The sequence below is a fragment of the Chiloscyllium punctatum genome, chromosome 47 (assembly GCF_047496795.1).
Source record: "Chiloscyllium punctatum isolate Juve2018m chromosome 47, sChiPun1.3, whole genome shotgun sequence".
Classification (NCBI taxonomy): domain Eukaryota; kingdom Metazoa; phylum Chordata; class Chondrichthyes; order Orectolobiformes; family Hemiscylliidae; genus Chiloscyllium; species Chiloscyllium punctatum.
In genome coordinates this window covers 47,836,368-47,858,476 of record NC_092785.1, presented here as the reverse complement: position 1 = coordinate 47,858,476, position 22,109 = coordinate 47,836,368, and the positions used below count along the sequence as shown (strand labels likewise).

Genomic DNA, 22,109 nt, shown 5'->3' with positions numbered 1-22,109 from the left:
AACCATCCCGAACCCCTCGATTAGATTCCAGTCTGTAACTCCCTCCCGGGTATCTGTTATTCTGTATATAAACCACCCCAAACACTTCGATTAGATTACAGTCTTAACTCCCTCGTGGGGTATCTGTTATTCTGTATATTAACAACCCTGAACCCCTCGATTAGATTCCAGTCTGTAACTCCCTCCCGGGGTATCTGTTATTCTGTATATAAACCACCCCGAACCCCTCGATTAGATTCCAGTCTGTAACTCACTCCCGGGTATCAGTTATTCTGTATATAAACCACCCCGAACCCCTCCATTAGATTCCAGTCTGTAACCCCCTTTTGGGTATCAGTTATTCTGCATATAAACCACCCCAAACACCTCAATTAGATTCCAGTCTGTAACTCCCTCCCGGGTATCTGTTATTCTGTATATAAACCACCCCGAACCCCTCGATTAGATTCCTGTCTGTAACTCCCTCCCAGGTATCTGTTATTCTGTATATAAACCACCCCGAACGCCTCGATTAGATTCCAGACTGTAACTCCCTCCTGGGTATCTGTTATTCTGTATATAAACCACCCCGAACCTGTCGATTAGATTCCAGTCTGTAACACCCTCCCGAGGTATCTGTTATTCTGTATATAAACCACCCCGAACCCCTCGATTAGATTCCAGTCCGTAACTCCCTCCCGGGGTATCTGTTATTCTGTATATAAACCATCCCGAACACGTCGATTAGATTTCAGTCCGTAACTCCCTCCCCGGGGTATCTGTTATTCTGTATATAAACCACCCTGAACCCCTCGATTAGATTCCAGTCTGTAACCCCCTCCCGGGGTATCTGTTATTCTGTATATAAACCCCACCCCGATCCCCTCGATTAGATTCCAGTCTGTAACTCCCTCCCCGGGGTATCTGTTATTCTGTATATAAACCACCCTGAACCCCTCGATTAGATTCCAGTCTGTAACTCCCTCCCGGGGTATCTGTTATTCTGTATATAAACCCCACCCCGATCCCCTCGATTAGATTCCAGTCTGTAACTCCGTCCCAGGTATCTGTTATTCTGTATATAAACCACCCCGAACCCCTCAATTAGATTACAGTCTGTTACCCCCATTCCGTGGCATCTGTTATTCTGTATTTCAACCACCCCGAACCCCTCAATTAGATTCCAGTCTGTAACTCCCTCCCGGGGTATCTGTTATTCTGTATATAAACCACCCTGAACCCCTCAATTAGATTCCAGTCTGTAACTCCCTCCCGGGGAGCTGTTATTCTGTATATAAAACCATCCCGAACACCTCGATTAGATTTCAGTCCGTAACTCCCTCCCCGGGGTATCTGTTATTCTGTATATAAACCATCCCGAACACCTCGATTAGATTCCAGTTTGTAACTCCCTCCTGGGGTATGTGTTATTTTGTATATAAGCCACCCTGAACCCCTTGATTAGATTCCAGTCTGTAACTCCCTCCCAGGTATCTGTTATTCTGTATATCAACCACCCCGAACGCCTCAATTAGATTACAGTCTGTTACCCCCATTCCGTGGCATCTGTTATTCTGTATATAAACCACCCCGAACCCCTCAATTAGATTCCAGACCGTAACTCCCTCACGGGACGCTGCTATTCTGTATATAAGCCACCCTGAACCCCTCAATTAGATTCCAGTGTGTAACTCCCTCCCAGGGAGCTGTTATTCTGTATATCAACCACCCCGAACGCCTCAATTAGATTACAGTCTGTTACCCCCATTCCGTGGCATCTGTTATTCTGTATATAAACCACCCCGAACCCCTCAATTAGATTCCAGACCGTAACTCCCTCACGGGACGCTGCTATTCTGTATATAAACCATCCCGAACACCTCGATTAGATTTCAGTCCGTAACTCCCTCCCCGGGGTATCTGTTATTCTGTATATAAACCACCCCGAACACCTCGATTAGATTCCAGTCTGTAACTCCCTCCCGGGGTATCTGTTATTCTGTATATAAACCACTCCGAACCCCTCGATTAGATTCCAGTCTGTAACTCCCTCCCTAGGATCTGTTATTCTGTATATAAACCACACCGAACACCTCGGTTAGATTCCAGTCTGTAACCCCCTTCTGGGTATCAGTTAATCTGTATATAAACCACCCCGAACACCTCTATTAGATTCCAGTCTGGAACTCCCTCCCGGGGTATCTGTTATTCTGTATATAAACCACCCCGAACACCTCTATTAGATTCCGGTCTGTAACTCCCTCCCGGGGTATCTGTTATTCTGTATATAAACCACCATGAACCCCTCGATTAGATTCCAGTCTGTAACTCCCTCCCGGGGTATCTGTTATTCTGTATATAAACCACCCCGAACCCCTTGATTAGATTCCACTCTGTAACTCACTCCCGGGTATCTGTTATTCTGTAGCTAAACCACCCTGAACCCCTCGACTAGATTCCAGTCTGAAATCCCTTTCTGGGTGTCAGTTATTCTGTACATAAACCACCCCGAAACCCTCGATTAGATTCCAGTCTGTAACTCCCTCCCCGGGGTATCTGTTATTCTGTTTGTCAACCACTCCGAACACCTCGATTAGATTCCAGTCTGTAACTTCCTCCCGGGGTATCTGTTATTCTGTATATAAACCACCCCGAACCCCTCAATTTGATTCCAGTCTGTAACTCCCTCCCTAGTATCTGTTATTCTGTATATAAACCACCCCGAACCCCTCGATTCGATTCCACTCTGTAACTCACTCCCGCTATCTGTTATTCTGTATATAAACCACCCCGAACCCCTCAATTAGATTCCAGTCTGTAACTCCCTCCCGGGGTATCTGTTACTCTGTATATAAACCATCCCGAACCCCTCGATTAGATTCCAGTCTGTAACTCCCTCCCAGGTATCTGTTATTCTGTATATAAACCACCCCAAACACTTCGATTAGATTACAGTCTTAACTCCCTCGTGGGGTATCTGTTATTCTGTATATTAACAACCCTGAACCCCTCGATTAGATTCCAGTCTGTAACTCCCTCCCGGGGTATCTGTTATTCTGTATATAAACCACCCCGAACCCCTCGATTAGATTCCAGTCTGTAACTCACTCCCGGGTATCAGTTATTCTGTATATAAACCACCCCGAACCCCTCCATTAGATTCCAGTCTGTAACCCCCTTTTGGGTATCAGTTATTCTGCATATAAACCACCCCAAACACCTCAATTAGATTCCAGTCTGTAACTCCCTCCCGGGTATCTGTTATTCTGTATATAAACCACACCGAACCCCTCGATTAGATTCCTGTCTGTAACTCCCTCCCAGGTATCTGTTATTCTGTATATAAACCACCCCGAACGCCTCGATTAGATTCCAGACTGTAACTCCCTCCCGGGGCGCTGTTATTCTGTATATAAACCACCCCGAACCCCTCAAATGGATTCCAGACTGTAACTCCCACCTGGGGAGCTGTTATTCTGTATATAAACCAAGCCGACCACCTCGATTAGATTCCAGTTTGTAACTCCCTCCTGGGGTATGTGTTATTCTGTATATTAACCACCCTGAACCCCTTGATTAGATTCCAGTCTGTAACTCCCTCCCGGGTATCTGTTATTCTGTATATAAACCACACCGAACCCCTCGATTAGATTCCTGTCTGTAACTCCCTCCCAGGTATCTGTTATTCTGTATATAAACCACCCCGAACGCCTCGATTAGATTCCAGACTGTAACTCCCTCCCGGGGCGCTGTTATTCTGTATATAAACCACCCCGAACCCCTCAAATGGATTCCAGACTGTAACTCCCTCCCGGGGAGCTGTTATTCTGTATATAAACCACCCCGAACCCCTCGATTAGATTCCAGTCTGTAACTCCCTCCCGGGTATCTGTTATTCTGTATATAAATCACCCCGAACCCCTCGATTAGATTCCAGTCTGTAAGTCCCTCCTGGGTATCTGTTATTCTCTATATAAACCACCCCGAACACCTAGATTAGATTCCAGTCTGTAACTCCCTCCCGGGGTATCTGTTATTCTGTATATAAACCACCCCGAACCCCTCGATTTGATTCCAGTCTGTAACCCCCTCCCGGGGTATCTGTTATTCTGTATATAAACCACCCCGAACACCTCGATTAGATTACAGTCTGTAACTCCCTCCCCGGGGTATCTGTTATTCTGTATATAAACCACCCCGAACCCCTCGATTAGATTCCAATCTCTAACCCCCTTCTGGGTATCAGGTATGCTGTATATAAACCACTCCGAACCCCTCTATTAGATTCCAGTCTGTCACTCCCTCCCGGGGTATCTGTTATTCTGTATATAAACCACCCCGAACCCCTCGATTAGATTCCAGTCTGTAACTCACTCCCGGGGTATCTGTTATTCTGTATATAAACCACTATGAACCCCTCGATTAGATTCCAGTCTGTAACTCCCTCCCGGGGTATCTGTTATTCTGTATATAACCCACTCCGAACCCCTTGATTAGATTCCAGTCTGTAACTCCCTCCCCGGGCATCTGTTATTCTGTATATAAACCACCCCAAACGCCTCGATTACATTCCAGTCTGTAACTCCCTCCCCGGGGTCTGTGTTATTCTGTACATGAACCACCCCGAACCCCTCGATTAGATTCCACTCTGTAACTCACTACCGGGTATCTGTTATTCTGTATATAAACCACCCCAAACCCCTCAATTAGATTCCAGTCTGTAATTCCCTCCCGGGGTATCAGTTATTCTGTATATAAACCTCCCCGAACCCCTCCATTAGATTCCAGTCTGTAACTCCCTCCCGGGGTATCTGTTATTCTGTATATAAAACCCCCCCGAACCCCTCGATTAGATTCCAGTCTGTAACTCCCTCACGGGTATCTGTTATTCTGTATATAATCCACCCCGAACCCCTCGATTAGATTCCAGTCTGTAACTCCCTCCCGGGTATCTGTTATTCTGCATATAAACCACGCCGAACACCTCAATTAGATTCCAGTCTGTAACTCCCTCCCGGGGTATCAGTTATTCTGTATTTAAACCACCCCGAACCCCTCGATTAGATTCCAGTCTGTAACCCCCTTCTGGGTATCAGTTAATCTGTATATAAACCACCCCGAACACCTCGATTAGATTCCAGTCTGTAACTCCCTCCCGGGTATCTGTTATTCTGTATATAAACCACCCCGAACCCCTCGATTAGATTCCAGTGTGTAACTCCCTCCCGGGTATCTGTTATTCAGTATATAAACCACCCCGAACCCCTCGATTAGATTCCAGTCTGTAACTCACTCCCGGGTATCTGTTCTTCTATATATAAACCACCCCGAACCTCTCGATTAGATTCCAGTCTGTAACACCCTCCCGAGGTATCTGTTATTCTGTATATAAACCACCCCGAACCCCTCGATTAGATTCCAGTCTGTAACTCCCTCCCGGGGGATCTGTTATTCTGTATATAAACCACAATGAACCCCTCGATGAGATTCCAATCTCTAATCCCCTTCTGGGTATCAGGTATTCTATATATAAACCACTCCGAACCCCTGTATTAGATTCCAGTCAGTAACTCTCTCCCGGAGTGTCTGTTATTCTGTATATAAACCACCATGAACCCCTCGATTAGATTCCAGTCTGTAACTCCCTCCCGGGGTATCTGTTATTCTGTATATAAACCACCCCGAACCCCTTGATTAGATTCCAGTCTGTAACTCACTCCCGGGTATCAGTTATTCTGTATATAAACCACCCCGAACCCCTCGACTAGATTCCAGTCTGAAACCCCCTTCTGGGTATCAGTTATTCTGTACATAAACCACCCCGAAACCCTCGATTAGATTCCACTCTTAACTCCCTCCCGGGGGATCTGTGATTCTGTATATAACCCACTCCGAACCCCTTGATTAGATTCCAGTCTGTAACTCCCTCCCCGGGGTATCTGTTATTCTGTATATAAACCACCCCGAACCCCTCGATTAGATTCCAGTCTGTAACTCCCTCCCGGGTATCTGTTATTCTGTATATAAACCACCCCGAACCCCTCGATTAGATTCCAGTCTGTAACTCCCTCCCGGGTATCTGTTATTCTGTATATAAACCACCCCGAACCCCTCGATTAGATTCCAGTCTGTAACTCACTCCCGGGTATCTGTTATTCAGTATATAAACCACCCCAAACCTCTCAATTAGATTCCAGTCTGTAACTCCCTCCCGGGGTATCAGTTATTCTGTATATAAACCACCCCGAACCCATCCATTAGATTCCAGTCTGTAACTCCCTCTCGGGGTATCAGTTATTCCGTATACAAACCCCCCCAAACCCCTCGATTAGATTCCAGTCTGTAACTCCCTCCCCGGGGTATCTGTTATTCTGTATATAAACCCCTCCGAACCCCTCGATTAGATTACAGTCTGTAACTCCCTCCCAGGGGTATCTGTTATTCTGTATATCAACCACCCCAAACCCCTGAATGAGATTCCAGTCTGTAACTTCCTCCCGGGGTATCTGTTATTCTGTATATAAACCACCCCGAACCCCTCGATTAGATTCCAGTCTGTAACTCCATCCCGGGGTACCTGTTATTCTGTATATAAACCACCCCGAACCCCTCGATTGGATTCCAGTCTGTAACTCCCTCCCGGGGTATCAGTTAGTCTGTATATAAACCACTCCGAACCCCTCAAATAGATTCCAGTCTGAAACCCCCTTCTGGGTATCAGTTATTCTGTACGTAAACCACACCAAATCCCTCAACTGGATTCCAGTCTGTAACTCCCTCCCGGGGAGCTGTTATTCTGTACAAAAATCACCCCGAGTCCTTCGATTAGATTCCATTCTGTAACCCCCTTCTAGGTATCAGTTATTCTGTATATAAACCACCCCGAACCCCTCAATTAGATTCCGGTCTGTAACTCCCTCCCCGGGGTATCAGTTATTCTGTACATAAACCACCCCGAAACCCACGATTCGATTGCAGTCTGTAACCCCCTCCCGGGTATCGGTTATTCTGTATATAAACTACCCCGAACCTCTCGATTCGATTCCAGACTGTAACTCCCTCCCGGGAAGCTTTTATTCTGTATATAAACCACCCCGACCCCCTCGATTAGATTCCAGACTGTAACTCCCTCCCGGGGAGCTGTTATTCTGTATATAAACCACCCCGAACCCCTCAATTAGATTCCAGTCTGTTACTCCCTCCCGGGGTTTCTGTTATTCTGTATATAAACCACCCCGAACACCTCGATTAGATTCCAGTCTGTAACCCCCTTCTAGGTATCAGTTATTCTGTATATAAACCACCCCGAACCCCTCGATAAGATTCCAGTCTGTAACTCCTTCCCAGGTATCTGTTCTTCTGTGTCTCAACCACCCCGAACCTCTCGATTAGATTCCAGTCTGTAACACCCTCCCGAGGTATCTGTTATTCTGTATATAAACCACCCCGAACCCCTCGATTAGATTCCAGTCTGTAACTCCTTCCCAGGTATCTGTTATTCTGTATATAAACCACCCCGAACCCCTCGATTAGATTCCAGTCCGTAACTCCCTCCCGGGGTATCTGTTATTCTGTATATAAACCATCCCGAACACCTCGATTAGATTTCAGTCCGTAACTCCCTCCCCGGGGTATCTGTTATTCTGTATATAAACCATCCCAAACACCTCGATTAGATTCCAGTTTGTAACTCCCTCCTGGGGTATGTGTTATTTTGTATATAAGCCACCCTGAACCCCTTGATTAGATTCCAGTCTGTAACTCCCTCCCAGGGTATCTGTTATTCTGTATATAAACCCCACCCCGAACCCCTCGATTAGATTCCAGTCTGTAACTCCCTCCCGGGGTATCAGTTATTCTGTACATAAACCACCCCGAAACCCTCGATTAGATTCCAGTCTGTAACTCCCTCCCCGGGGTATCTGTTATTCTGTATATAAACCACCCCGAACCCCTCGATTACATTCCAGTCTGTAACTCCCTCCCCGGGGTATCTGTTATTCTGTATATAAACCACCCCGAACCCCTCGATTCGATTCCACTCTGTAACTCACTCCCGGTATCTGTTATTCTGTATATAAACAGCCCCTACCCCCTCAATTAGATTCCAGTCTGTAACTCCCTCCCGGGGTATCAGTTATTCCGTACATAAACCACCCCAAACCCCTCAATTAGATTCCAGTCTGTAACTCCCTCCCGGGGTATCTGTTATTCTGTATATTAACCACCCCGAACCACTCGATTAGATTCCAGTCTGTAACTCCCTCCCGGGTATCTGTTATTCTGGACATAAACCACCCCGAACCCCTCGATTAGATTCCAGTCTGTAACTCCCTCCCGGGGTATCTGTCATTCTGTATATAAACCACCCCGAACCCCTCGATTTGATTCCAGTCTGTAACTCCCTCCCGGGGAATCTGTTATTCTGTATATAAACCACCCCGAACCCCTCGATTAGATTCCACTCTGTAACTCACTCCCGGGTATCTGTTATTCTGTATATAAACCACCCCGAACCCCTCCATTAGATTCCAGTCTGTAACCCCCTTCTGGGTATCAGTTATTCTGTATATAAACCAACCCGAACCCCTCCATTAGATTCCAGTCTGTAACCCACTTCTGGGTATCAGTTATTCTGTATATAAACCACCCCAAACCCCTCAATTAGATTCCAGTCTGTAACTCCCTCCCGGGGTATCTGTTATTCTGTATATTAACCACCCCGAACCACTCGATTAGATTCCAGTCTGTAACTCCCTCCCGGGTATCTGTTATTCTGGACATAAACCACCCCAAACCCCTCGATTTGATTCCAGTCTGTAACACCCTCCCGGGTATCTGTTATTCTGTATATAAACCACACCGAACCCCTCAATTAGATTCCAGTCTGTAACTCCCACCTGGGGAGCTGTTATTCTGTATATAAACCAAGCCGACCACCTCGATTTGATTCCAGTCTGTAACACCCTCCCGGGGTATCTGTTATTCTGTATATAAACCACCCCGAACACCTCGATTAGATTCCACTTTGTAACTCCCTCCTGGGGTATGTGTTATTCTGTATATAAACCACCCTGAACCCCTTGATTAGATTCCAGTCTGTCACTCCCTCCCGGGGTATCTGTTATTCTGTATATAAACCACACCGAACCCCTCGATTAGATTCCAGTCTGTAACTCCCTCCCAGGTATCTGTTATTCTGTATATAAACCACCCCGAACCCCTTGATTACATTCCACACTGTAACTCCCTCCCGGGGTATCAGTTATTCTGTATATAAACCTCCGCGAACCCCTACATTAGATTCCAGTCTGTAACTCCCTCCCGGGGTATCTGTTATTCTGTATATAAACCCCCCCCGAACCCCTCGATTAGATTCCAGTCTGTAACTCCCTCACGGGTATCTGTTATTCTGTATATAAACCACCCCGAACACCTCAATTAGATTCCAGTCTGTAACTCCCTCCCGGGGTATCAGTTATTCTGTATTTAAACCACCCCGAACCCCTCGATTAGATTCCAGTCTGTAACCCCCTTCTGGGTATCAGTTAATCTGTATATAAACCACCCTGAACACCTCGAATAGATTGCAGTCTGTAATTCCCAACCCGGGGTATCTGTTATTCTGTATATCAACCACCCCGAACCCCTCAATGAGATTCCAGTCTGTAACTCCCTCCCGGGGTATCTGTTATTCTGTATATAAACCACCCCGAACCTCTTGATTAGATTCCAGTCTGTAACACCCTCCCGAGGTATCTGTTATTCTGTATATAAACCACCCCAAACCCCTCGATTAGATTCCAGTGTGTAACTGCCTCCCGGGGGATCTGTTATTCTGTTTCTTAACCACAATGAACCCCTCGATTAGATACCACTCTCTAACCCACTTCTGGGTATCAGGTATTCTGTATATAAACCACCCCGAACCTCTCGATTAGATTCCAGTCAGTAACTCTCTCCCGGGGTATCTGTTATTCTGTATATAAACCACCATAAACCCCTCGATTAGATTCCAGTCTGTAACTCCCTCCCGGGGTATCTGTTATTCAGTATATAAACCACCCCGAACCCCTTGATTAGATTCCACTCTGTAACTCACTCCCGGGTATCAGTTATTCTGTAGATAAACCACCCCGAACCCCTCGACTAGATTCCAGTCTGAAACCCCCTTCTGGGTATCAGTTATTCTGTGCATAAACCAACCCGAAACCCTCGATTAGATTCCACTCGTAACTCCCTCCCGGGGTATCTGTGATTCTGTATATAACCCACTCCGAACCCCTTGATTAGATTCCAGTCTGTAAGTTTCTCCTGGGTATGTGTTATTCTGTATATAAACCACCCCGAACCCCTCGATTACATTACAGTCTGTAACTCCCTCCCCAGGGTATCTGTTATTCTGTACATAAACCACCCAGAACCCCTCGATTAGATTCCAGTCTGTAACTCACTCCCGGGTATCTGTTATTCTGTATATAAACTAACCCAAACCCCTCAATTAGATTCCAGTCTGTAACTCCCTCCCGGGGTATCAGTTATTCTGTATATAAACCTCCCCGAACCCCTCCATTAGATTCCAGTCAGTAACTCCCTGCCGGGGTATCTGTTATTCTGTATATAAATCCCCCCCCCGAACCCCTCGATTAGATTCCATTCTGTAACTCACTCCCGGGTATCTGTTATTCTGTATATAAACCACCCCAAACCTCTCAATTAGATTCCAGTCTGTAACTCCCTCCCGGGGTATCAGTTATTCTGTATATAAACCCCCCCGAACCCCTCGATTAGATTCCAGTCTGTAACTCCCTCCCCGGGGTATCTGTTAGTCTGTATATAAACCACCCCGAACCCATCCATTAGATTCCAGTCTGCAACTCGCTCCCGGGGTATCAGTTATTCTGTATACAAACCCCCCCAAACCCCTCGATTAGATTCCAGTCTGTAACTCCCTCCCCAGGGTATCTGTTATTCTGTATATAAACCCCTCCGAACCCCTCGATTAGATTACAGTCTGTAACTCCCTCCCAGGGGTATCTGTTATTCTGTATATCAACCACCCCGAACCACTCGATTAGATTCCAGTCTGTAACCCCCTTCTAGGTATCAGTTATTCTGTATATAAACCACCCCGAACCCCTCGATTAGATTCCAGTCTGTAATTCCATCCTGGGTATCTGTTGTTTTGTATATAAACCACCCCGAACCCCTAGATTAGATTCCAGTCTGTAACTCCCTCCCGGGGTATCTGTTAATCTGTATATAAACCCCACCCCGAACCCCTCGATTAGATTCCAGTCTGTAACTCCCTCCCGGTGTATCTGTTATTCTGTATATAAACCACCCCGAACCCATCGATTAGATTCCAGTCTGTAACTCCCTCCCGGGGGATCTGTTATTCTGTATATAAACCACCCCGAAACCCACGATTCGATTGCAGTCTGTAACTCCCTCCCAGGTATCGGTTATTCTGTATATAAACTACCCCGAACCTCTCGATTAGATTCCAGACTGTAACTCCCTCCCGGGAAGCTTTTATTTTGTATATAAACCACCCCGACCCCCTCGATTAGATTCCAGACTGTAACTCCCTCCCGGGGAGCTGTTATTCTGTATATAAACCACCCCGAACCCCTCGATTAGATTACAGTCTATAATTCCCACCCGGGGTATCAGTTATTCTGTATATAAATCACGCCGACCCCCTCGATTAGATTCCAGTCTGTAATTCCCTCCCGGGGTATGTGTTATTCTGTATATCAACCACTCCGAACCCCTCGATTAGATTCCAATCCATAACTCCCTCCCGTGGTATGTGTTATTCTGGATATAAACCACCCCGAACCCCTCAATTAGATTCCAGTCTGTCACTCCCTCCCGGGGTATCAGTTATTCTGTATATAAACCACCCCAAACCTCTCAATTAGATTCCAGTCTGTAACTCCCTCCCGGGGTATCAGTTATTCTGTATATAAACCACCCCGAACCCCTCCATTAGATTCCAGTCTGTAACTCCCTCCCGGGGTATCTGTTATTCTGTATACAAACCACACCCCGAAACCCTCGACTAGATTCCAGTCTGAAACCCCCTTCTGGGTATCAGTTATTCTGTGCATAAACCACCCCGAAACCCTCGATTAGATTCCACTCGTAACTCCCTCCCGGGGTATCTGTGATTCTGTATATAACCCACTCCGAACCCCTTGATTAGATTCCAGTCTGTAAGTTTCTCCTGGGTATGTGTTATTCTGTATATAAACCACCCCGAACCCCTCGATTACATTACAGTCTGTAACTCCCTCCCCAGGGTATCTGTTATTCTGTACATAAACCACCCAGAACCCCTCGATTAGATTCCAGTCTGTAACTCACTCCCGGGTATCTGTTATTCTGTATATAAACTAACCCAAACCCCTCAATTAGATTCCAGTCTGTAACTCCCTCCCGGGGTATCAGTTATTCTGTATATAAACCTCCCCGAACCCCTCCATTAGATTCCAGTCAGTAACTCCCTGCCGGGGTATCTGTTATTCTGTATATAAATCCCCCCCCCGAACCCCTCGATTAGATTCCATTCTGTAACTCACTCCCGGGTATCTGTTATTCTGTATATAAACCACCCCAAACCTCTCAATTAGATTCCAGTCTGTAACTCCCTCCCGGGGTATCAGTTATTCTGTATATAAACCCCCCCGAACCCCTCGATTAGATTCCAGTCTGTAACTCCCTCCCCGGGGTATCTGTTAGTCTGTATATAAACCACCCCGAACCCATCCATTAGATTCCAGTCTGCAACTCGCTCCCGGGGTATCAGTTATTCTGTATACAAACCCCCCCAAACCCCTCGATTAGATTCCAGTCTGTAACTCCCTCCCCAGGGTATCTGTTATTCTGTATATAAACCCCTCCGAACCCCTCGATTAGATTACAGTCTGTAACTCCCTCCCAGGGGTATCTGTTATTCTGTATATCAACCACCCCGAACCACTCGATTAGATTCCAGTCTGTAACCCCCTTCTAGGTATCAGTTATTCTGTATATAAACCACCCCGAACCCCTCGATTAGATTCCAGTCTGTAATTCCATCCTGGGTATCTGTTGTTTTGTATATAAACCACCCCGAACCCCTAGATTAGATTCCAGTCTGTAACTCCCTCCCGGGGTATCTGTTAATCTGTATATAAACCCCACCCCGAACCCCTCGATTAGATTCCAGTCTGTAACTCCCTCCCGGTGTATCTGTTATTCTGTATATAAACCACCCCGAACCCATCGATTAGATTCCAGTCTGTAACTCCCTCCCGGGGGATCTGTTATTCTGTATATAAACCACCCCGAAACCCACGATTCGATTGCAGTCTGTAACTCCCTCCCAGGTATCGGTTATTCTGTATATAAACTACCCCGAACCTCTCGATTAGATTCCAGACTGTAACTCCCTCCCGGGAAGCTTTTATTTTGTATATAAACCACCCCGACCCCCTCGATTAGATTCCAGACTGTAACTCCCTCCCGGGGAGCTGTTATTCTGTATATAAACCACCCCGAACCCCTCGATTAGATTACAGTCTATAATTCCCACCCGGGGTATCAGTTATTCTGTATATAAATCACGCCGACCCCCTCGATTAGATTCCAGTCTGTAATTCCCTCCCGGGGTATGTGTTATTCTGTATATCAACCACTCCGAACCCCTCGATTAGATTCCAATCCATAACTCCCTCCCGTGGTATGTGTTATTCTGGATATAAACCACCCCGAACCCCTCAATTAGATTCCAGTCTGTCACTCCCTCCCGGGGTATCAGTTATTCTGTATATAAACCACCCCAAACCTCTCAATTAGATTCCAGTCTGTAACTCCCTCCCGGGGTATCAGTTATTCTGTATATAAACCACCCCGAACCCCTCCATTAGATTCCAGTCTGTAACTCCCTCCCGGGGTATCTGTTATTCTGTATACAAACCACACCCCGAAACCCTCAATCAGATTCCAGTCTGTAACTCCCTCCCGGGGTATCTGTTATTCTGTATATAAACCCCACCCCGAAGCCCTCGATTAGATTCCAGTCTGTAACTCCCTCCCGGGGTATCTGTTATTCTGTATATAAACCACCCCGAACCCCTCGATTAGATTACAGTCTGTAACTGCCTCCCGGGGTATCTGTTATTCTGTATATAAACCACCCCGAACCCCTCGATTAGATTCCAGTCTGTAACCCCCTTCTAGGTATCAGTTATTCTGTATATAAACCACCCCGAACCCCTCGATTAGATTCCAGTCTGTAACCCCCTTCTAGGTATCAGTTATTCTGTATATAAACCACCCCGAACCCCTCGATTAGATTCCAGTCTGTAACTGCCTCCTGGGGTATCTGTTATTCTGTATATAAACCACCCCGAAACCCTCGATTAGATTCCAGTCTGTAACTCCATCCCGGGTATCTGTTATTCTGTATATAAACCACCCGAACCCCTCGATTAGATTCCAGTCTGTAACTCCCTCCCGGGTATCTGTTATTCTGTATATAAACCACCCGAACCCCTCGATTAGATTCCAGTCTGTAACTCCCTCCCGGTGTATCTGTTATTCTGTATATAAACCACCCCGAACCCCTCCATTAGATTCCAGTCTGTAACTCCCTCCCGGGGTATCAGTTATTCTGTATATAAACCACACCGAACCCCTCGATTAGATTTCAGTCTGTAACTCCCTCCCCGGGGTATCTGTTATTCTGTATATAAACTACCCCGAACCCCTCGATTAGATTCCAGTCTGTAACTGCCTCCCGGGGTATCTGTTATTCTTTATATAAACCACCCCGAACCTCTCGATTAGATTCCAGTCTGTAACTCCCTCCCGGGGTATCTGTTATTCTTTATATAAACCACCCCGAACCCCTCGATTAGATTCCAGTCTGTAACACCCTCCCGGGGTATCTGTTATTCTGTATATAAACCACCCCGAAACCCTCGATTAGATTCCAGTCTGTAACTCCCTCCCGGGGTATCAGTTATTCTGTATATAAACCACCCCGAACCCCTTGATTAGATTCCACTCTGTAACTCACTCCCGGGTATCAGTTATTCTGTAGATAAACCACCCCGAACGCCTCGACTAGATTCCAGTCTGAAACCCCCTTCTGGATATCAATTATTCTGTACATAATCCACCCCGAAACCCTCGATTAGATTCCAGTCATAACTTCCACCGGGGTATCTGTGATTCTGTATATAACCCACTCCGAACCCCCTGATTAGATTCCAGTCTGTAAGATTCTCCTGGGTATGTGTTATTCTGTATAAAACTACCCCGAAACCCTCGATTAGATTCCAGTCTGCAACTCCCTCCCTGGGGTATCTGTTATTCTGTATATAAACCACCCCGAACCCCTCGATTACATTCCAGTCTGTAACTCCCTCCCCGGGGTATCTGTTATTCTGTATATAAACCACCCCGAAACCCTCGATTAGATTCCAGTCTGTTACTCCCGCCCGGGGTATCTGTCATTCTGTATATTAACCACCCCGAACACCTCGATTAGATTCCAGTCTGTAACTCCCTCCCAGGGTATCTGTTATTCTGTATATAAACCATCCCGAACCCCTCGATTAGATTCGAGTCTGTAACTCCCTCCCGGGTATCTGTTATTCTGTATATAAACCACCCCGAAGCCCTCGATTAGATTCCAGTCTGTAACTCCCTCCCGGGTATCTGTTCTTCTGTATATAAACCACCCCAAAATCTCGATTAGATTCCAGTCTGTAACTCACTCCCGGGCATCTGTTATTCTGCATATAAACCACCCCGAACCACTCGATTGGATTCCAGTCTGTAACTCTCTCCCGGAGTATCTGTTATTCTGTATATAAACCAACCCGAACCCCTCGATTAGATTCCAGTCTGTAACTCCCTCCCGGGTATCTGTTATTCTGTATATAAACCACCCCGAACCCCTCGATTAGATTCCAGTCTGTAACTCCCTCCCGGGTATCTGTTCTTCTGTATATAAACCACCCCGAACCCATCCATTAGATTCCAGTCTGTAACTCCCTCCCGGGGTATCAGTTATTCTGTATACAAACCCCCCCGAACCCCTCGATTAGATTCCAGTCTGTAACTCCCTCCCAGGGGTATCTGTTATTCTGTATATCAACCACCCCGAACCACTCGATTAGATTCCAGTCTGTAACTCCCTCCCGGGGTATCTGTTGTTTTGTATATAAACCACCCCGAACCCCTCGATTAGATTCCAGTCTGTAACTCCCTCCCGGGGTATCTGTTATTCTGTATATAAACCCCACCCCGAACCCCTCGATTAGATTCCAGTCTGTAACTCCCTCCCGAGGTATCTGTTATTCTGTATATAAACCACCCCGAACCCCTCGATTAGATTCCAGTCTGTAACTCCCTCCTGGGGGATCTGTTATTCTGTATATAACCCACCCCGAACCCCTCAATTAGATTCCGGTCTGTAACTTCCTCCCGGGGTATCAGTTATTCTGTATATAACCCACCCCGAACCCCTCGATTAGATTCCAGTCTGTAACTCCCTCCCGGGGTATCAGTCATTCTGTACATAAACCACCCCGAAACCCACGCTTCGATTGCAGTCTGTAACTCCCTCCCGGGTATCGGTTATTCTGTATATAAACTACCCCGAACCCCTCGATTAGATTCCAGACTGTAACTCCCTCCCGGGGAGCTTTTATTCTGTATATAAACCACGCCGAACCCCTCGATTAGATTCCAGACTGTAACTCCCTCCCGGGGAGCTTTTATTCTGTATATAAACCACCCTGAACCCCTCGATTAGATTCCAGACTGTAACTCCCTCCCGGGGTATCAGTTATTCTGTACATAAACCACCCCGAAACCCACGCTTCGATTGCAGTCTGTAACTCCCTCCCGGGTATCGGTTATTCTGTATATAAACCACCCCGAACCCCTCAATTAGATTCCAGTCTGTAACTCCCTCCCGGGGTATCAGTTATTCTGTATATAAACCACCCCGTACCCCTCCATTAGATTCCAGTCTGTAACTCCCTCCCGGGGTATCTGTTATTCTGTATATAAACCACCCCGAACCCCTCGATTAGATTCCAGTCTGTAACTCCCTCCCGGGGTATCTGTTATTCTATATATAAACCCCACCCCGAACCCCTCGATTAGATTCCAGTCTGTAACTCACTCCCGGGGTATCTATTATTCTGTTTATAAACCACCCCGAACCCCTCGATTAGATTCCAGTCTGTAACTCCCTCCCGGGGTATCTATTATTCTGTTTATAAACCACCCCGAACCCCTCGATTAGATTCCAGTCCGGAACTCCCTCCCGGGGTATCTGTTATTCTGTATATAAACCATCCTGAACCCCTCGATTAGATTCCAGTCTGGAACTCCCTCCCGGGGTATCTGTTATTCTGTATATAAACCACCCTGAACCCCTCGATTAGATTCCAGTCGCTTACACCCTCCCTGGTGTCTGTTATTCAGTGTATAACCTGCTATGAACCGCAGAATACTCTGGGATATTTGTTTGTTTTACCTGGCCACTTTCACCCCATTTCGGTACTGCTCCACATTGACTGTAAAACCTCCTGTCGCGTGGGAGATGACATTGAGGTCGGAAAACTCAGCCTGGAACCAGGATTGGGGTCGAGAGAGAACGTGGGGGAGAGAGGGAGAGATGGATGTAGGGGTAAAGGGATTGATTGTGATGGAGGGATGCAATAGAGAGTTAGAATGTGAGAGAGGGAGAGTGATAGTGACCGAAGGAGTGAGAGAGAGAGAGACAGAGTGACAGGGACAGAGGGAGTGACAGAGAGAGAGAGAGAGAGAGAGAGACAGAGTGACAGGGACAGAGGGAGTGACAGAGAGAGAGAGAGAGACAGAGTGATGGAGGGAGAGAGAGAGAGAGAGACAGAGAGACAGGGACAGAGGGAGTGACAGAGAGAGAGAGAGAGAGACAGACAGAGTGATGGAGGGAGAGAGAGAGAGAGACAGAGTGACAGGGACAGAGGGAGTGACAGAGAGAGAGAGAGAGAGAGACAGAGTGATGGAGGGAGAGAGAGAGAGAGAGACAGAGTGACAGGGACAGAGGGAGTGACAGAGAGAGAGAGAGAGAGAGAGAGACAGAGTGACAGGGACAGAGGGAGTGACAGAGAGAGAGAGAGAGAGAGAGAGACAGAGTGATGGAGGGAGAGAGAGAGAGAGACAGAGTGACAGGGACAGAGGGAGTGACAGAGAGAGAGAGAGAGAGAGAGAGAGACAGAGTGACAGGGACAGAGGGAGTGACAGAGAGAGAGAGAGAGAGAGACAGAGTGATGGAGGGAGAGAGAGAGAGAGAGACAGAGTGACAGGGACAGAGGGAGTGACAGAGAGAGAGAGAGAGACAGAGTGATGGAGGGAGAGAGAGAGAGAGACAGAGTGACAGGGACAGAGGGAGTGACAGAGAGAGAGAGAGAGACAGAGTGATGGAGGGAGAGAGAGAGAGAGACAGAGTGACAGGGACAGAGGGAGTGACAGAGAGAGAGAGAGAGAGACAGAGTGATGGAGGGAGAGAGAGAGAGACAGAGTGACAGGGACAGAGGGAGTGACAGAGAGAGAGAGACAGAGAGATGGAGGGAGAGAGAGAGAGAGACAGACAGAGTGACAAAGACAGAGGGAGTGACAGAGACAGAGTGACAGGGACAGAGGGAGTGACAGAGAGAGAGAGACAGAGTGATGGAGGGAGAGAGAGAGAGAGAGACAGAGTGACAGGGACAGAGGGAGTGACAGAGAGAGAGAGACAGAGTGACAGGGACAGAGGGAGTGACAGAGAGAGTGAGAGACAGAGTGATGGAGGGAGGGAGAGAGAGAGAGACAGAGTGATGGAGGGAGAGAGAGAGAGAGACAGAGTGACAGGGACAGAGGGAGTGACAGAGAGAGAGACAGAGTGATGGAGGGAGAGAGAGAGAGAGAGACAGAGTGACAAAGACAGAGGAAGTGTGAGAGAGAGAGAGAGAGAGAGAGACAGAGTGATGGAGGGAGAGAGAGAGTGACAGGGACAGAGGGAGTGACAGAGAGAGAGAGAGACAGAGTGACAGAGACAGTGGAAGTGTGTGATAGGGAGAGAGTGATGAAGGGAGAGAGAGCAAGACAGAGTGACAGAGACAGAGGGAGTGACAGAGAGAGAGAGAGAGAGAGAGAGAGACAGGATGACAGAGAGAGAGAGAGAGTGCGACAGAGACAGAGAGAGAGTCAGAGACAAGGAGATAGGGAGAGACAGGCAGAGAGACATTGACAGGTAGAGAGAGTGTGAGAGAGAGATTGGGGGAGGGTGAGAGAGAGATAGACAGAGAAAGAGAGAGACAGTGGGTGTGTGAGAGAGAAAGAGAGCGAGAGAGAATGACAGAGGAGTTAGGGAGCGAGAGAGTTTGTGAGAATGATTTGGGGGGGGGGGGCGAGTCAATTATGTAAGTTAGAGAGAGACAGGGAGACGCAGAGGGAGAGACAGACAGAATGAGAGAGCATTGGGAGAGAGAGAGAGAGTGTTGGAGGGAGATGTGTACAGAGAAGGAAGAGAGAAGGAGAATGGCAAAGAGACACAGATGAATGGGAAATCAGGGAGAGAGGGATATTGACACGGAAAGGATGCAGAGAGAGAGAGAGAGAGGGGGGGGGGGTAATGACAGTGAGAGAGAGTATGAAAGAGAGACAGACAGCACAGGGTTAGATACAGAGTACAGCTCCCTCTACACTGTCCCCCCATCAAACACTCCCAGGGACAGGGGGGTTAGATACAGAGTACAGCTCCCTCTATACTGTCCCCCCACTCCCAGGGACAGGGGGTTAGATACAGAGTAAAGCTCTCTCTACACCGTCCCCCACTCCCAGGGACAGGGGGTTAGATACAGAGTAAAGCTCTCTCTACACTGTCCCCCACTCCCAGGGACAGGGGGTTAGATACAGAGTAAAGCTCTCTCTACACTGTCCCCCACTCCCAGGGACAGGGGGGTTAGATACAGAGTAAAGCTCTCTCTACACTGTCCCCTCACTCCCAGGGACAGGGGGTTAGACACAGAGTAAAGCTCCCTCTACACTGACCCCCCACTCCCAGGGACAGGGGGTTAGATACAGAGTAAAGCTCCCTCTACACTGGGGAGGGGGGGGGGGGTGTGAGGTGACCATCAGGTGGCAATGGGTGAGGGTCGGGGGGGGAGGAGAGGGGGAGGGGGAACAAGGAAAGCGTGAAGCGAGGGGGAGAGGGGAAGTAAGGGGGAGAGAGGTGGAGTGGGAAGGGGGGTGGTTAGAGACGGAGAAGGGGAAGGGGGGGAGGGGGAGAGTGGGAGGGGGAGAAAGGGAAGAGAGGGGGAGAAGGAGGGGAGAGTGGGAGGGGGGAGTGGGGGGTGGTGGTTAGAGACAGAGAAAGGGAAGGGGGGTGGGTGAGAGTGGGACTGGGAGGGGGAGAGGGGAGAGGGGGAGGGAGGGGGTGAGTCGGGGGGGGAGTGCGAGGGGGGAATGGGGGAGTGGGGGGGTGGTTAGAGACAGGGAAGGGGAATGGGGGATGGGGAGAGGGGGGAGAGGGGGGAGAGGGGAGGTGAGGGGGAGAGTTGGGGGGAGTGGGAGGGGGGAGGGGGGAAGTGGGGGGTTTAGAGACAGAGAAGGGGAAGGGGGATGGGGGAGAGTGGGAAGGGGAGAGGGTGGAGGGAAGGGGGGCAGTTGGGGGGTGGTTAGAGACAGAGAAGGGGAAGGGAGGATGGGGAGAGAGGGGGAGAGTGGAGAGGGGGAGAGGGGAGGGGGGGAGAGAGGGGGAGAGGGAGGGGGGAGTGGGGGGTTGGTTAGAGACGGAGAAGGGGAATGGGGATGGGGAGAGAGGGGGAGGAGAGAGTGGAGAGGGGGAGAGGGGAGAGGGGGAGAGGGGAGGGGGAAGTGAGGAGGAGAGGGAGGGGGGAGTGGGGCGGGTGGTTAGAGACAGAGAAGGGGAATGGGGGATGGGAGAGAGGGGGAGGGGGAGAGGGAGGGGTGTGGTTAGAGATGGGGATGGGGAGAGGGGGAGGGGGGAGAGAGGGGTGAGTGGGGGGGCTTAGAGATGGAGAAGGGGAAGGGGGATGAGGAGAGGGGGAAGGGGGAGAGGGGAGAGAGGACGGGGAGGATGAAAGGGAGGGGGCGAAGGGGAGGAGTAATGGGGAGAGAGGGGGAAGGGGGAAAGAGGGAGGGGGAGAGCGAGTGGCGAGGGGGAGATGGAGGGGAGAGGGAGGGGAGAGGGGGAGGGGAGGGGGAGAGCGGAGTGAGTGGGAGGTGGTTAGAGACGGAGAAGGGGAAGGGGGGATGGGGAGAGAGGGGGAGGGGATAGGGAAGAGGGGAGAGAGAGGGAGGGGAGAGTGGGGGAGGGGGAGGAGTAATGGGGAGAGAGGGGTGGGGGAGAGGGGAAGAGGGGGAAGATGGAGGGAGAGAGGAGGAGGAGGGCAGAGGGGGGTTGAGGAGGAGAGGGGAGAGAGAGGGGGAAAGTGAGGGGACTGGGGGAGATGGAGAGGGGGATGGGAAGAGGGAGAGAGAGGGGTTTTAGGAGTAGTGGGAGAGGGAGACGGGGAGAGAGAGAGAGAGAGAGGGAAGAGGGAGGAGGAGGGGGTAGAGTGAGAGGAGGAATGGGGGAAGGGGGAGTGAGGGGAGAGGGGGAGAGGGGAGAGGGAGGGGGAGAGAGGGAGGGGGAGAGGGGGAGAGGGGAGAGGGAGGGGGAGAGGGGGAGAGAGGGAGGGGGAGAGGGGGAGAGGGGAGAGGGAGAGGGGGAGAGAGGGAGGGGGAGAGGGGGAGAGGGGAGAGGGAGAGGGAGGGGGAGAGGGAGGGGGAGAGGGGGAGGGGGGGAGTTGAGAGTGGGGAGTGTTGGGGGGGGTGGGTGGTGGGCGCGGGAGGAGAGCTGACTGTGTGTTGAAACACTCACCTGTTCAACTTTGATTTCAAATTCTCCCCAAACCCTTCTGCCTTTGAAAACTTTCACCCTGTGAGAGAGAGAGAGAGAGGGAGGGAGGGAGGAAGATGGAGAGAGAGAGAGAGAGAGAGAGGGAGGGAGGGAGGGAGGGAGATGGAGAGAGAGAGAGAGAGAGAGGGAGGGAGGGAGGGAGGGAGATGGAGAGAGAGAGAGGGAGGGA

General features: G+C 48.9%; 1 protein-coding gene across 1 annotated transcript in view; it reads right to left on the bottom strand.

The window, feature by feature from the left end:
• The window catches only part of LOC140468688 (synapsin-1-like), a 179,168-nt gene that overhangs the window by 148,534 nt on the left and 8,525 nt on the right, over window positions 1-22,109 (bottom strand). The window contains exons 2-3 of the mRNA XM_072564762.1: window positions 21,902-21,959; window positions 17,528-17,619 (exon numbers count right to left, since the gene is read on the bottom strand). Coding sequence (XP_072420863.1) covers window positions 17,528-17,619; window positions 21,902-21,959 — 150 coding nt within the window. The remainder of the gene's footprint in view (window positions 1-17,527; window positions 17,620-21,901; window positions 21,960-22,109) is intronic.